Raw genomic sequence first — 16,192 nt, 5'->3', positions numbered from 1 at the left:
CACCTCGTGTTGAAACATTCGAACTGCTGAACTATGTCAAATATATTTGGGTACATCTAAATACAACAGGAATAAATTAAAAAACAAATGATTTCAGTCATTTTATTTGTTGTTCTGTGATTAATGTTTCCACATTAATTAACAATAACAGTAATTTGCTGCTGCTGACCTGTTGGTGGACAGTATAAAAAGAGCAGTAAATAGATTTAATACATGAAACACTTCTGCTTTCATGCAGATGTCTCACATGGATATGTATAAATATCCTGTACATCAGTTCCTGAAAGTAAAGCAGCCTTTTAGGTGAGAGCATTTAGAGAAAAGTAAAAGGCTGCTGGCGTAGTGACATGAGGAGGATGAAGGGTAGAAACGTAAGTTATTGCTTAGTATTATGTACTTTGGAATACAAACTAAGGTCCACATTGACAAGAAAAAAACAGGGGAGGGGGGGGTCGTCCTCTTTACAAGATGAAGCAGAAATTGAACTCTGCTTGGCTGAACCCATGGGCTGTATGATTAGTGAAACTACATGTTGACAGAAAAAATGTGGGCACACGCAGCATCAGAGAAGATGGTGTCAGTTCATCTCTTCATATTTCCATTCTGTCGGACAGTGTGTGTTCCAGATTGATTCTCAAAGCTCAGTATCGGTAGTATGGACTCCTTGACCGAGACCTTGACCTTGTCCGAGACCTCCTAGGTAAATGAATAAAAAAAGTATCAGTATTAATATGAGAGCAGGACAATGACAAACATCATAATGGAAACGAGCACATGTCTCTTTCTTGGCTCTTAACACTAATTTGGTAGCACTGTGAAGAAAGAGTAACCTAAGCATTCAGTTCATTCTGCTTCTTTGGAGCTGTGCAGATTCTTGTGGCTTCTTACATACCTTTTGTATGAGTTGTGTTCTCGGCCTGGAGGGACAGAGAACACAGAGCCACAATCAGAACAATAGCGTGCCACAACAACTTCAAGCCTATAAAACTGTCAAGGGCACAAAACTGAGACTGGTCTGATTAAAAGTTTGCCAACTTAAGTTTGTGCGCACACACGCGCACACACAAGCATGTTCACTAAACCAAATCATCATTTTATGAGATCCATGTGGCCTTTTGTGATCAGAAATCCAAGGTCTTACCATATTTGGATGGAGAGGGCGAGTGGCTCTGTCGCCCGTACTGTCTTTCCCATTCATCCCTCTCTTTCTCACGCCTCTCACGCTCCCTAAACGCAGAGACGCTTGGTCAGAGCATTGCAACACACAAATACCAAACGGTCCACTTACACACACAGATTCTTACTTCATGCGTATCTTGCGTGCCATGGCTCGTAGCTCGCCCTCTCGCTCCTGTTAAACAAACACAGCAATGAGGGGGAGATGCAGGATAACAGTAATGCACAACATACACATATAAACACACACCTGTCTTTTGCTTTCCTGCTGGTGGACCTTCTCCTGAGCAGCTCTTTTATCCGCCTTGGCTACAAGGCAAAAACAACAAAAACTTTTAATACCTTTCTTATTTGCATAACGTGAAAAAAAGTCCAAACATTTTGACACCTTTATGGTTCAGAGCTCCATTTTGGTTCTTAACTCATTGCCAAACCACATGCACACTGCTCAGCTGTACTCACACTGCTTGTTGAGCGCCTTCTGCATTTTTATCTTCAGCTTCTCCTGAGGGGTCATCTTGGGCTGCAGGTGACAATTCTGTTAGCACATGCTTTAACCGCCTGACAAAACTGAGTGTGTGTGTGTGTTTGTATGCGCACACACAATCAAAGGCTAGGTGTTGTTATTCAATTTTGGTACCATCACCTTTAGGTACAGTAGCCTGTGCATATCAAAAGACCAGAGATAATTAATTATGTGTGATGTTTGTCGAGTCAACAAGCATACTTAAATCCTACTGGCTGAACAAACACGGTGTGTGTGTGTGTGTGTGTGTGTGTGTGTGTGTGTGTGTGTGTGTGTGTGTGTGTGTGTATGTGAGAACAGAAGAACATGCCTGCTTTACGATAGTTCAGAAGCAGGACAGGTTGCAGTCATATAGAACTTTAGCGTAACATATATTTACAGGTAAAAACACTGTCGGAGAGGGAGGAGGATAGGCAAGAGGAGAAGAAAAAAAGGGGTCAAAGAGAGAAACAAGTTCAGGTCCAGTGAGTTTGGAAAGCGCCAGTGGCATTTTGTCAGGGACACACCCATCGCTGGGCCGTTTAAACCTGGCCAGGCAAGAAAAACTGCAGGTCATAACACTGCAGTCAAGTTTATCGGAGAACAACATTATAACCTCCACTCTATTTGTCTGTTTGACTGCTGGGAGTACTTTAAAAAGTCTCAAAAGAATAGTTTGACATTCTGGGATATACATTCATTCACTCTGATACCACTCTCATGTCTGCCCACCAATTATAAAGCTTCCATGAGCAGCTGGTTAGCTTAGCTCTGCATTACATCTGGAAGCACAGTGTAGCAGCTAGCCTTGCCATAAACAGTGAATTGATGCTTTTACAATTTGGTTTTTGTTCATTAGATCTCTTAAGAGGCTGATCTGCAGTTAAGAATAGTATCACGTTTGGACTAGGTGTTACCCCGTTTCCGGTCCTTGTGCTACACTCAGCTACCCGACTGCTTTATGTAGGTTCAAATTTCGCTGTATTTATGTCGTAATTTAACTCTGCAAGACGAAGAATAACTATTTCCCAATAGGTATGACCATTCCTTCAACTATCAGATTAAGACTTCAAGCTTTATCGGAGCATACGGCATTCCATTTTCAGAGTAAGAGCGTGCTCTGCTGCTTGTTAAAACAAGTTGTGTCTAGAGCACACCCACCTTGTTTTCCATCAAAGATTAATCAAACATCTTCTGTCACTTCTAAATGATCACTTGGCCAAAACTGATGCTTAAGTTGTAACAATAGACTTTGTTGGGAATACAAATAAGTCATCTTCTTCCTGTTGATTGAAATGAGATATACTGCAACAGATATAAAGACGCTGATCACATGTATATGTATACATGCATGCACAACCCAGACTAAAAAGCACATTCAAGACAAGACAGCAAGACTTCACAGCCTAAATGTTCACATCATCATTCAATTTTTTGTGGGCAAAAATGGCTTCCACATCCCAGTCTGATGGACAACCATGTCAGCCTGTCAGGGATGAGGGAGGCGTAGGCTTTTAGCAAGAAACCCAGCTAGATCAAATTCTTACTGACTTTGGCAGCTCCCGTCTCTTTACCACCCGGAGTATCAGGCCTGGTGATAGGAACAAAAACACAATTAACAAACTTTTTTTTATAATCACGTCAAGGTATGTGTAAAATGGCAATTTAAAAGAAAAACATGGCAAGGTATATGAAGGAAAAGTTTTGGTGATACTTTTGTAATGGAACATCTTAAAAGCTGCAGTGTATAATGTGCCTGGGAAGGTAAAATGGTACTAAACTAATCACTGCCAACTACTGTTCATTTTTATATAAAGTCTTAGTCATGTGTCAAATATCTTTTATTTTAAGTTTACGTATTTAGTAGTCAACCTTATGCTGTTCTTTTGTAGACAAGTTTAAGTATTTTAGTCTCATTTTATTCAAAGAAAATAGTAAACATTTTAGTCTAGTTGTAGTCGATGAAAACTGTTGACATTTGAGTCTGACTGCATTGAAGTTTTTATTTTTTTAAACTAAATTTGTCACGTCTTTTTTGTGCGTGCATGTTGATTATCGTTACAGTTAGTGTTAATGACATCGATGCCGTCTTGTCATCGACTTGCCTTAGTCATGAAAAAAAAATGTTAACAGATGATGGGTGTCAGTGGAGTGGTACAAATTAATTTGTGTCTGCTACATGTTTGCATGGTGGTCTTACTTTCTTAGCTTGTCAAGAACGGTGGTTGTAGAGGCCTGGGCTCCTCTGTGAGCAGGGGAGGGACTGTGGTTAGTGCGACTAGGGGAGTGAGAGAGACTGCGGCTGTCACTGTCTCCCCGCCGGTGGCCTCCACTACTTCGACCCCCTCTCCTAGAACTGGCCCCCTGCCGTGAGCTGGAACGTGACCTGACAGAAAACAAAAGCCCATTTTACACAGTGATTCCTTCATACTGACGGAACGACAATCAGCCAATATGCCTGCTTTGTGCATTTACACTGGACAACAAGCAAATCTGGCATATTGGAGGATCAGTGTGAGCGCAGCGCACTGCATCCCGGAATGAAAGAGGGGAGTGTTGCGCAACAGCACACGCTGCATATCCGTGAGCGACATATAACAAAGCGCTACGCAAGTCAGTGGTTTGGGAATGTTAAGGGAAACGTACTACCTCCAAGGTGGTAAGATTGCCGGAACTCTACGCTACGCCTTTCCGTGTTAGTCCCACTAACACTGCGTGACGGGGCAGAACAAAGCTGGAATGGCAGTTTTAAGGGGGCTAAAGAGGGAGCTTGGGTCTCTACCGTGTGGAGTTACCTGGTTCGTCTGCGAGGTGAGTGTCGTCTCCTGTCCCGCTCCCTCTCTCTGTCTCTCTCCCTCTCTCGCTCTCTGCCTCTGTCGTTGGAGCGTGAGCGTGTGCGGTCCCGTCTCCTCCAGGATGTGGCCCCTCCGTTCCCTCCTCTGCCCCGGGAGTGAGATCTGGAACGTCGTCTGGAGCGCGACCGGGTTCTGGACCTCCGCCTGTCTCTCCCCCCGCGCCCATGACGGGCTCGCCGTGAGCGGGAGGAAGAGTGAGACGAGGAGCGGGATGAGGAGCGAGAGGTGGAGGAAGGGGAGTGGCTGGAGGATGACCTTCGTCTCCTGGACAAACACAGACATGTTGATTTAATAAACAACACCAGCCCAGCACCTAGCCTATTTTTCAGAATACTTCGCTTTGGTAGTTGTTAAGAAATCTTACTATGTATAGAGATAATGAATATTAATACTTCATATACTTGCTACTTGTATGCATTGCCATAATCTTGACATGCACAATCATTAACTAGCGAATGTGTGTCAACACTTCCACAAAACTACACAATCACACACTTTCCCTTTATGCGCATGCAGAGCGGAATAGGTCAATTTGTAACAGAAGTCTTTGCACATTATACTCGATTAAATCCACCTCACCTACCACAAAGAAACCTGTATTTCATTGTCAGTATTATTTCTGCCTCAATAGCTGTGGTCATTTCAACACACAACAAATTGACCATAAGAGGAAAATAACCAATGAAAAGCCAGGAGAAAGGAAAGTTACCGACCGGGAGCCCCTGCTATGACCTGCAGGGTGCTGCAAGGTGGTGGGGGCGTTGGCAGAGAGAGGGGCGGCTGCTTGTGCTGCTGCTGCCGCTTCATCGTCGCTGCCTCCGAAGCTGGTGATGAAGGTGATCTTCTCTGGACCGGGAGAACGAGAGCGTGACCGCGACTCAGAGCTCGACTCCAACTCTGGCCTAAGAGAAAGAGAGAAGTCATAAAAAAAGTTGAAACACAAATACAATCAAATAACAAATCAGTACGCTAAAAAGGAACAAGCTGTCAACTTACCGTTTATAGGGATCATATGTTGGGCTGTCTCTCCGGGCATAGCTGAAATACAGGACGATCAGGACACAGGTTAACTCTTAGAACCCCAGTCACGCATTTGTGCGTTATATCACGTGCCGATCACGTTATCACGTTCAAGCCGACGCAGCATAAAAAAACACAGCGCGGACAACTTCGCCGCCGGCGTATGTCGAAAGTACTGATTTGAAACTATCTGCCAGTCTTTGTTTCATCCAAATAGACCCAGTATAACCAGAGATAAGATGGTTTAAAGTTGATACAAACCTATTTTATTTTCGCGGGCTCAAAAGTATGAGAATTCGATGGTCGAGGCCATTATTTTGTCATTTTACGATCAGAAAATGATACTGGAAACTAGTTTCTGCTCAACAGGCTGCATTTACCAGGGAGGGGAGGGGTTGGCGGAGTGATACGAAGCTAGACGAAAAGAGACGAAAAAGAAGAGTGACAGGGGGCGGGAGTCCCTCTATGCGAGAGAGACGCGGCTGCTAGCAAACAAAAGTGACAAACACAGAGGAAGATTGAGAGGTACTGAGAGTTTTGAAGATAGACTACTGAGAATGTTTTAGTCATATTGAAGAAAACTTTGAACGTGAGTCAAGCTATCAGCTTGTTCTTTGACATGAAGTCAAAGTATGACTATGTAGGCTACATAAAGCCATTGGTGTCTGACTGAAGCACTGAGTACACACACAGCAGCCAGCCTTCATAACGTGTAGCCTACAGATACAGTAGCCTAATAATCTGTACTTTATATATAAATGTCATACATATATATCCATATACTGTATATGTTTTATTATATAGGTCTACCTAGGCCTAGCTTTTTTCATAAAAAGGCATATATGAAAAAAATATGTTTTTTTTTTTAGGTTTGGGTCCATAATGTTCACATTTTATGTCAAAGTGAAATTAAAACTGGCAGGTATTGTAGGTGAAGTTTTACTGAAACAAAAGCTACCAAACACAGCAAGCTTAACATTTTTGTATGTGCCCCCTGTGTCATGATTGAAAGAACTTTGGGGAATTTGGGGAAAACGCCTATGGATTCACCTGCTATTTGTTCATAAAATGTGTATTTAGGTTGATGCCACCTCAATCAAAATTTTAAATAACATCCCATGTATTTATTTTCAGCTTTCCAAAAAATTCAGTATGAATGTTTGAGTTACCCATAGTGAAAAAAAAATATATTAAATCCGTATTTACATTTATCATGTGATTTTGGGTACAATATGATAATTTATTATGTCAAAATGAAAAAAATTACAATTCTTACTGTAGTTTAGTAAGGATTAATCAAAAGTATGCAAAACGGACAAAATAACTCTGGGGCTCAGAGGGTTAAACACGTTTGAGGTGGGTGGACTGCTAATGAGGAAAACCCCTTTAAAAGACAAAAAAAAAAATTACCTTGGTGGGCTGATTTGTCTGCCTTTTAGCCTCTTTTCTCTGAACTCTCGTCTTTGTCTGCGGGAACGACGGCCCTGCAATGATCAAAACATGTTGTAGGTCACACATCCCATGACACACTGACACAAATTCCTCAGTGGACGTTATCTTACAGAGTACATGGCTTTCTCTGCCTCCAGAGCCTTGGCATGTTTGATGGCCTCCACTTCCTCCTTGTCTTTGCGCAACATCCTGAAAACAGGTGTCATGTTTACAGCGTTACAAAACAATCAGTCAACTGTGTAAAATGTTCAGGCATTTAATAATAATATTTTATTATTAAAATAAACATAAATATAAAGCCAAAAAGGATTCAAGTCCTAAAACAAGCAAACATGTACATTTAAGTTTTATTCCTATAAGCTCTTTAAAAGATTTACGGTCTGTAAACATGAAACAGCTTCTAAGAGCATGCTCAGTAACATCTGCACAACAGTAAATTACTTGCCAGAGCCTGTTATTGCGTTCACATTTTTTTTTGAACAGGCTACATCGTCTATGTTCATTTCTATGAAGTAAGAGACAGGAGCTTAACAATGCTATAGCTGAAATAATGTTAATGTTATGAGTTATTTTTATGATTACTTTTGCTCATCATACATATCATTTTAGGAATTTTTAATTGAGGTCATTCAATGCGAATCTCAGTCGCAGCACATTACACAGCCAAAATGTCTGGAATTCTTCCAAAATCTGAATGTTTGCCTACTATACAAGAACTGAGACCTTACCTAACAAAGTCTCCTTCAGCCATTCCATATGGGTTTGCCATTTTGTTTAGGTCCAACTCCTGTTCGTCGTTCAGCTCATCAACGTCTACCTCCACATCTGCGCACACACACAACGTGACAAAAATATTTGAAACAGAAACATGTCAAAACTGATTTTAGCCTCTTACTCGTATTTAACAAATACTTCACAGGTGTTAACAGGTGTAAAAACAAGCCAAACTCACACACTGAGAATAGTTGTGCAAAAGATAAGTGAGATTGCTGATTCTCTTAAATTAATTAAAATTAATTAAAAACTCAAAGCTGTTTTAATACTTTGGTCCACATATCTGATCTGCATCCTGTTTCTGAAGCTGCTTAACATAATTTTTTTTGTGTGTGTGACATTTTCATTTTCCAAAAGGGTAAATTTAATTTGTGCCAAACCCATTTCCTCACCAATATCTGGGATACCCTCATCCTCTTCAGATTCGCTGTTTTCTGAATTGTCTTCATCTTTGTCTGACTGTGGCTCGGGCTCTGCCACAGTGCTGTCTTCATAGGTATAACCAATAGTGGCCTTTTTTTCAGCCAATCTGCATAACGAAAAGGAGGATTTAGAAATACATACATACATACATACATACATATAATAATAATACATTTAGAAACAAACAAAGGATTGTGGATTCAAATGCACGGCGGGAAAGAAAACAAACACTTTAGTAACATTTAATTTACGCACTTTTTCTTTTCGTCCTCGTTTGGTTTCTGTAGGCCACCGTAGAGCTCATCCAGGTATATCTGGTATAAACACTGCTCCTCAGAGACTGTAGGAAGACAGCAGGGAGTTTAGGAGCACAGCACAATACTCAGAGGGCAGGTAAACAGACGGGTATAGTCACATTAAGAATGCATGTAGCATAGTGCATGCGTGAAATGCTTTAACAGCTTAAGAAATTGCATGGAATTCAACTCTTTCTTGAGTAGGGTCCAGCTGCAGCCCCGGAGACAAGTTACCCTGGCGTGACAACAACACCCAGGCGTGACGGAAGTAACTGTGGTGTGACGGACGTGATTTTTGACTATTTAGCTTCCATGACATGTCTGCTATGTCACTCATTTGCCCTAACCCTAACCACCCAGCTGTGATGCCTGAACCTAATCCTCAAAACAATATAGGACTAAATAACCGAAATTTAGTAGCCTATCGGTCTGCGGTCTTTTTTATTGTTTGACGTGACGTACTCAAGATGGCCGCCGCCGTGTTCCGTCAATGTTCTATCTATATTCTAACCTATCCCTGTCCCCTTGCCCTAACCCTAACCACCCAACTGTGATGCCTGAACCTAATCGCCAAAACAATATAAATAACACAAACTTAGTATCGGTCTGCGGTCTTGTTATTGTTTGACGTTGTTTACAACTTAGAAGTTTATGACGTTGCAAAAATAAAATCTACAGGTAACGTCCGTCACACCACAGTTACTTCCGTCACGCCTGGGTGTCGTTGTCACGCCAGGGTGCTTGTCTCCGGGGCTGCAGCTGGATACTATTGTCTTTCTTGAAAGAATAACAGCAATGAAGTTTGTCATACTCACTGTTGGCAAAGTCATTCTGCACCAGGCCTCTGTAGCGTTCATAATTGCACTTCCTCTCCTCCATCTCCTGCTCTGGCGTGCTGTAATAGACAAAGGCCAGAAGGTTGTTTTTCTTAGTCAAATGATTGTATGCAATGCAGATGTCAGAAAGGCTGAATATGTTTTTTGATCGCAGTTTAACAAATTACTCATGCACTATAAAATCCTCAGCTTATGTACACTTATTAGTTATATGTGTAAGCCTGAATAAATCAACAACATGAACAACATTTTAAGAATGTTTAATCATTTTGTGTTTTAAAGTTTAAAGAAGGGAAATTAGTTTTAGTCATAACTTATTTCTCTTCTTTAGTCAAGTGCCTAAAATGTCCAAATGTACAATAATCTGTTAGAATTTGAAATTTGAAGACTTACGATGTGCTGAGCAGTGGAGGCGTGTAGGTGGGGATGTAGTCCAGATGAGCCCTGACATCAAACCTGTCAATCATGTTGTTGGCATCTCCTTGCCATGGCATCCTTTAGACAGAACGAGAAAGAGAGATCTGATCAGCAAGGTCCCACAAGCAGTGTGCATCTGGTGTCAGGGTTCAACATAACTTTTTTTTCCTACTGGCCCGCAAAGTAAGTCGATTGATTTGTCGACTCGCAGCCGGACGGTAGGCAGCTCTGCCAACGGAGCGAAAGTGCGCCCGCTTGTTGCTCCGCCTGTCAAAGCGCAAACGCATCGTTTGTCCACTGGCCTTTCATTAAAAAATATATTTTATATTATGTTTATTATATTGATAAACACTGCTTTCATTACGACTCTCAACGCGCATTTCAATGAACCATGATGTAGTCTACAAAAAGATACTGAACTGTGATTGGCCGTTACTGGCCCGGGCGGGACAGTGACTGGCCAATCAACTTGCCCTGCATATGATTTTACTGGCCCCGGGCCAGCGGGCCATTGGTTATGTCGAACCCTGGGTGTGCGTGAGTGTGTTGCCTCACATGTTGATGGGGCTTTCTGCAGCCATTGCCACAGCAGGGTCCAGATGGATCTTGTATGCTCTGCCATGGACCTGCAGAAACTGAGCTGGATCTTTTTTCTGATGAGACAAACAAAAGTGCAGTCAACAAACAATAAAACGTCATTGAGTTAATTTTATGTATCTGTCGTCTAGGGTCTGAATCAGTCATCAATTAGAAATAGAAAGCTAATAGCAAATGAAAGAATCTCCGTGCATCAGCCAAGGTGCACCTTTACCAAGGTTTACATTTTGACTGCCAACTCTGATGAAGACGTGCTTTATGTAAAACATTAGTTGGTGCATGACAAGTTATGCTGGGCTTACACTACACGACTTTTCACGCGATTTGACAGTCGCAGACAATCTTCCAATGTCGGACTGAAATCACAGAAGTCGTGCTGGAGTTGTGGCGCGCGCACGTAATCTCAGTCGTTTGGTGTAAGGTGGTCATCCGACCAGTCTTCTTCCCGTCTTGACGTTCCGACATTATCAAACATGTTTGATATTATCGTTAGTCTTAAGGGGTTGGCTCAAGTGAAATGACGTAAACACTGTCACACTCTCGCATGCACCAAGCAAGCACGACGCAGGAGGAGCGGCATTAGTCGCGACCTGTGTCCGCCTGTGTAGGCACTTATTTCGGACACTTTTTCCTTGAAGCCTCGGCGGGAGAACCAGGCTGACAGCCGCGCAACCTTAACACTTTACCGTCAAATACAGGGTTAGGAGTAGGGATGGCCATTTAGATTTTTTTCTTTAACCGGTTAACCACCAGAATGAACGGTTATTAACCGGTTAAACGTTAAGATTTAATGTAGCCTATTTATAGTGAAATACATGAAACATTATAGGGCTCCCGACCTTTTTTTGTTCCAAGGACCTGCATATTAATTTAAAAACAATTCAGGGACCAGTAGCCAATTTAAATGCCTACATTTTGACATTCACACAGCACCTTGTCTGTTGTGAGAAGAGGCCTAGTATGCGAATGTAGGAGCTAGGGATGGGCATAATTAATCGATTAATCGATCATTGCTCGTTAAGAATATTGTCGATCACGTGAAATTGTTATCGATTATATAGCCGTTGTGTTGCGCAGTGTGAATCCGGCAGCACAGTAATGAGTTTCACGGTTTCCACTTTCACACCAAAATGAACCAAGAGTCAGTTCCAGGCTGGTGTTGGGGTCAGTTCAAAACTGGTTACAGCCTTATCCCAGTTATGAACCGGTTGGTTTCACATCGACCGGAGACAGCCATGGAGCCGGCAAGAGAGCAACGTCATGACGTCACTGTAAACGTGTGTGTACGTCACCCGACGCCGCTGCTCTTGTGGCTAACGCTAAAGCTACCGCTAGCTTTAAGCACAACAACAGCGGCGAATACGTCTTATTTTTACACTTGTTGGCTCTCGCTTTGCTTTCTTAAGCAAACAGGACCCATACAGCGTATTCTCGCCGGTCAATTTGATCGCTACGTTCGGTAATTATGTTATGTTTACGTCTCGTAGTAGCGGTGTTTTTAAATATGGCGGGCATGAGGTTTGAGTTGCTCTGGTTGGTCAGGATAATCCCTCCCCCAACCGTTCGCGCAAGCAGTTCTTATCAAACCCTGCTCAATCCTGGGGTATGAGTTCCCCCGGTTTTTACGGCCCGGAGCAGGCTCTCTGGCGGTGTGAAACCAAAACACTGGCTCTAACTCCGAACAAGCCCAGAACTAGCTCCGATTTTGCGGCGGTGTGAAAGGCCTTTATGTGGCAGCACCAAAGACTGAATGGGCAGCAATTAAACATCCTACCAGCAGGGGGAGATACTTAACTAGTAGTAGGAGACAACAGAACAGGCTCAGGCAGCAGCCTGCGAGCTGCCATAGATGGCAAAACAGGAAGAAGTTAAGGAGAAGTTTGGCATCGGACCGGACAGCATAAGAAACGAAAATAACTAAGTTCATTAAGCATTGTGAAACCTTGTACAACACTTAAACAAACCGAATTATGTACCACTCCACTTGTACATTGAAGCCTACATCCGACCCTGTTTAACGTCACGTTAGCGCCGCTGGCATTAGCAAGGCAAGGCAAGGCAAGTTTATTTATATAGCACAATTCAAACACAAGGCCACTCAAAGTGCTTTACAGGGGCAAGATTAAAATACATAAAACACATTAGAAGACTAACTTTAGCGTCTATGTTTTCCTACTTCGTCTTCATCAGGGAACTAATTTGCACATTTTGTTTATTAGATGAAGTAACGTTAGGTCCTTTATCACTCAGAGAAACATGTCGTGCCCTTATGCAGTCTTTGGCAGCATCTTAGGAGGCGCATATGTGTTTAAACTTTAAAGGTATCGTAGCATTGGCTACTTGTTGGCTCATAGCCTCGGGCTTTAACCAGCGCCGCATTTTATTATTTTTTTATTTTAAAAAGTTGCCTTGTCTTAATAGATTGTTGTTTGCCTAGAAGATCTTGGAATAAAGATGTAATTGAGTAAAAACCTCTTGTATACAGTCTATGGTAAAAACGCTGTATTTTGGATGTTCTGTTGGCATTTTTTAATATGTAAAAAAAGATAAAGATTACTCGATAATTTTGCGTTAATTTTCCCAATGATCGATCAATTGAATTTCTTAAAATGCCCATCCCTAGTAGTAGCAGTGTAGCAGCCATGCCAAGCCAATAGTCAGCGGTGACACAGCCTAGTAGATAGCTCTTCCGGTACAATTTGATGCATACAACCTTACTGTAACCGAAAAGTAAGGCCATTAACGTTCATAAAGCGGTTGGTGTAAGCTTGGGGTTACAAGTATTATAAATTACAAGCTTTCTGTCCTCTTATTTCACCGCATTGAACTCGTGAAAACAGAAGACATGCTTATAGTGAAGGGGCTTTGTGAGCGGCTACTTTCCTGTTAGGCGTACTTCAAAATAAAAGTCGATTCACGTTTGTCCAGTGAAATGCTGTTAATGTTTAGCCAGAGAAATGTTTTTACTGTGAAGCCGTAGCCTTAATGCTCCTTTTGTTGAACAGTAACTTAACCGCTGTGCGCTGAACTATGGATAGTGTTTTTTTAATGTAGAGAGAGCCGTGTCCCTGGCATATAGAAGCTACACATGTTTATTTTGCTAGAAAAAACGGCAGAGCACAAATCTTTTCCCAGAAAAAGTGTCGGGTGGTCTCAATAACTTACTAATCGCTTAGACTAAATTGGCGAGTGTTATATTTGAGCCCTGCACGACACTCTCCACTGATCAAAGTGATGGTGCCGCAGAGACACTTTTCATGTTATGTTGTCTTCTAACTTTATAACTCGCATGTAGGTATTTTGACAGCAAATGTTATAGACTACGCATACGTGAAGTGGAGCCGTGACGTCAGCGTTACCAGGGAAAATGGTTTCGGTGTTTACAAGAAACCAAAACCGTTGTGTTTTCCAAAAAATCCTCCCTGGGAGTAGATCTCAAAAACTTGCGGTTTCATGCTTGCGTTTGCTGTTTTCATGTAAATGATATAGTGCAACCGCGAGAATATTTCGCATTTGCACCGTTTCGTGTTGTCGTGTAAAGTGCCCCTCAGTCTTCAGTCTTTTCGAAGTCTTTTAAAAGTCCTGTAGTGTAAGCCCAGCATTAGTTGCTTCATGTATTGCTAAATGAGAAAGTCTCTTACGATCTTCTCGTAGTACTCCCGCCGGCGCTCTCCGCGGCGTTTGTAATCCACCATCATGCCACGGAGCTTGCGCTCGTGCTTGCGGGCCTCCTGCCACATGACGGCGCCGCTGGGGGTGGGGGCGCGGCGTGGCACGGCTGCTGTAGAGGCAACGAGGGGAGAGAAGAGAGCAGAAAATTATGTGAGGAAATGTAGCATTGATGGAAGTGGAGAATAATATAAGTAAGTAAGTAATGTTTATTAATTTCTGTGCAGTGTTATAATACAGATTGAATTATGTGGATCACCACATTATGTGGAAACAAACATAACAAAGCAGTGACTTAGATTGCTTTGAGAATTTGTGATATAATTAAAAATGACACTGATATCAAACAAATAGTTTAAAATAACTTTTAACTAGATAGTTTCATGTAATATACCTTGCTGACTTTTAGATATTCCCATGTAGGCCTACTCATTAGTTTCAATGGTTCAGCTCGAGAGATTTGTTAACCTTTTAATGATTCAATTGATGCTTTCAGTGACTCGTCACGTGACCTTATAATCATTTGAAATTGATGCTGGCCCTGACTGTAGCAAATGAATGTGGCGTTTCAGGTGAAAGTGACATTCAAGCAAATAAACATTTATACACATTGCCCTCAGATTGAGGGTTTACTGCATCCACAAATAGCGATGTTATAATATGTATTCAAATGTCACATGCGGGTGATTGTGAAATGTGGTGTCAGTTTTATCACCGCTCCGCCTATGTATTATTTGTGTTCTTTTAGTAGATTCACGTAATATTTAGCAGCTAAACCACCTGGAGCCAACGAGCTAACCCGGCTAACTATCTAATATTGTCGTTATAAAGCTCTTCCCACAGCAGCAATGTGTATTTCTGTTGTGAAGTTAATTTAATGCTAATCATTTCCACACCCCTCATATCGCCTTTATAGTCGTACAATGTGTAAAATGACAATGTTTACAAAGTTATCAAGGAGTTTTTTTAGCATCGGCCTGTGTGCGCATGCAGCCTGCTGTTAGCCAAGTAGCATCACAGGTAGCCTAACCTAGCTTACTTAGCTGAGTTTAGCTACTCTGCAAAGACTTTCGGACCAATGCGTGTACCGCAGTATTTCTAACACCAACAACAACTTGAACTGCAGCTTCACAACGCGTTCAGCTTGGTTTTAAATGTCACTGTGTACCTGTTTTTTTCTGACCGCCAACACACACTTGGTTACTCTCCGTCGGAGAGGACGATGGTAGTGGTAGCTGAATGCTGCTGTCTGTCACACGCCTCCTTTACTGCTAGAGCTGCTCGGTGCAGTACAGAGCTCTGCCTGGGGTGGCGCTGTTCACTTTACAGCTTCAGTCTGTAGGCTATATCAGACAGTAAAAAGGTATTTTGGCCTTTTACTATCTATCTAGGACGAAAGTTATTTTCAGGGCTTTCGTCCCAGGTAGAGATTTTGGCACACATCCCATGTTGTTCAATGGGGTCATATTCCTAGTCTATAACAGTTGAGATATTCTCCGCTAAATTAAATGCATACAAATCTTACCCAGGACATACAGTAGACTAAAATGGATTGTAGGCCTACTAGTAGGGAGGTTAAGTGCAAAAAATAGGGCGTTGACTTCAAGTCATGATGCAAAAGTCCCCTTTGGTATGGAAGTACCTTAGGGTCATAGAAATACATTTATCCAAAGACACAAGTGAGATCACCCTTTTTTTCTGAAATACACACCTTTTTCGAAAATGGCCGCGGAATGTTATGACAATAAACAGTGCAATACACCAGAGCTCATATATTTGCTTCTGTTTTAGCTATAATGACAAACTTAGTGTCAAAATGTACATTGTTTGGGTCAAGGAATGCAATTTGAGAGGTTTCAAGACTAAAAAAACAATATTTTTCTCCCTCCCATAACAATTGGGGATAAAATTCACACATTTTATTAAAAATGCATGCTTTCAAAAGTCCACTCATTGTATGAGAAAAATAGTGTGGACCTCCCACAAATTGCAAAAGAAACTATTTCAACTGTTCTTGTCTCATGAAATTGTAATTCATAACATACTCAAAGACCTAGGGAATCCTAGTGGAGGAATGTCATTCTCTAAGGGGTTTCTTTACCATACTTTTGTACCAATTTTTCGGATTCCTAAAAAATGTTTAATGGTTGAGGTAAGTGCCAAATTGCTTAC

General features: G+C 41.8%; 1 protein-coding gene across 2 annotated transcripts; it reads right to left on the bottom strand.

Moving 5' to 3' along the window:
- Positions 1-102: 102 nt before the first annotated feature.
- clasrp (CLK4-associating serine/arginine rich protein) lies at positions 103-15,270 on the bottom strand. 2 transcript variants are annotated; one of them, XM_080025288.1, is made up of 21 exons: positions 15,189-15,270; positions 13,993-14,132; positions 10,310-10,407; positions 9,731-9,832; positions 9,317-9,396; positions 8,461-8,545; positions 8,175-8,311; positions 7,737-7,833; positions 7,119-7,197; positions 6,967-7,040; positions 5,533-5,574; positions 5,250-5,438; positions 4,477-4,800; positions 3,882-4,067; positions 3,233-3,272; positions 1,639-1,699; positions 1,427-1,485; positions 1,305-1,351; positions 1,142-1,227; positions 893-917; positions 103-696 (listed from the first exon to the last, which is right to left on the bottom strand). In XM_080025288.1, exons 2-21 carry the CDS (start codon positions 14,089-14,091, stop codon positions 642-644), a joined length of 1,965 nt encoding a protein of 654 aa, XP_079881414.1. In that variant the 5' UTR covers positions 14,092-14,132; positions 15,189-15,270; the 3' UTR covers positions 103-641. The 2 variants fall into 2 exon arrangements, 1 of the variants encoding a protein (XP_079881414.1); XR_013844811.1 differs by lacking the exons at positions 103-696; positions 893-917 and having other exon boundaries at positions 3,229-3,272.
- Positions 15,271-16,192: the final 922 nt, after the last annotated feature.

The sequence above is a fragment of the Ammodytes marinus genome (genome assembly GCF_949987685.1).
Source record: "Ammodytes marinus genome assembly, chromosome: 3".
Lineage (NCBI taxonomy): Eukaryota > Metazoa > Chordata > Actinopteri > Uranoscopiformes > Ammodytidae > Ammodytes > Ammodytes marinus.
Note: the sequence above shows the minus strand (reverse complement) of the source record. Positions and strands in the feature narration are given on the sequence as shown.

Coding starts and splice junctions, on each gene's coding strand:
- clasrp (XM_080025288.1), bottom strand. CDS start 14,091: ATGTGGCAGGAGGCCCGCAAGCACGAGCGCAAGCTCCGTGGCATGATG. Junction 7,041..7,118: donor CAGAGAAAGCCATGTACTCT/GTAAGATAACGT, acceptor TGATCATTGCAG/GGCCGTCGTTCCCGCAGACA. Junction 697..892: donor GAACACAACTCATACAAAAG/GTATGTAAGAAG, acceptor TCATTTACCTAG/GAGGTCTCGGACAAGGTCAA.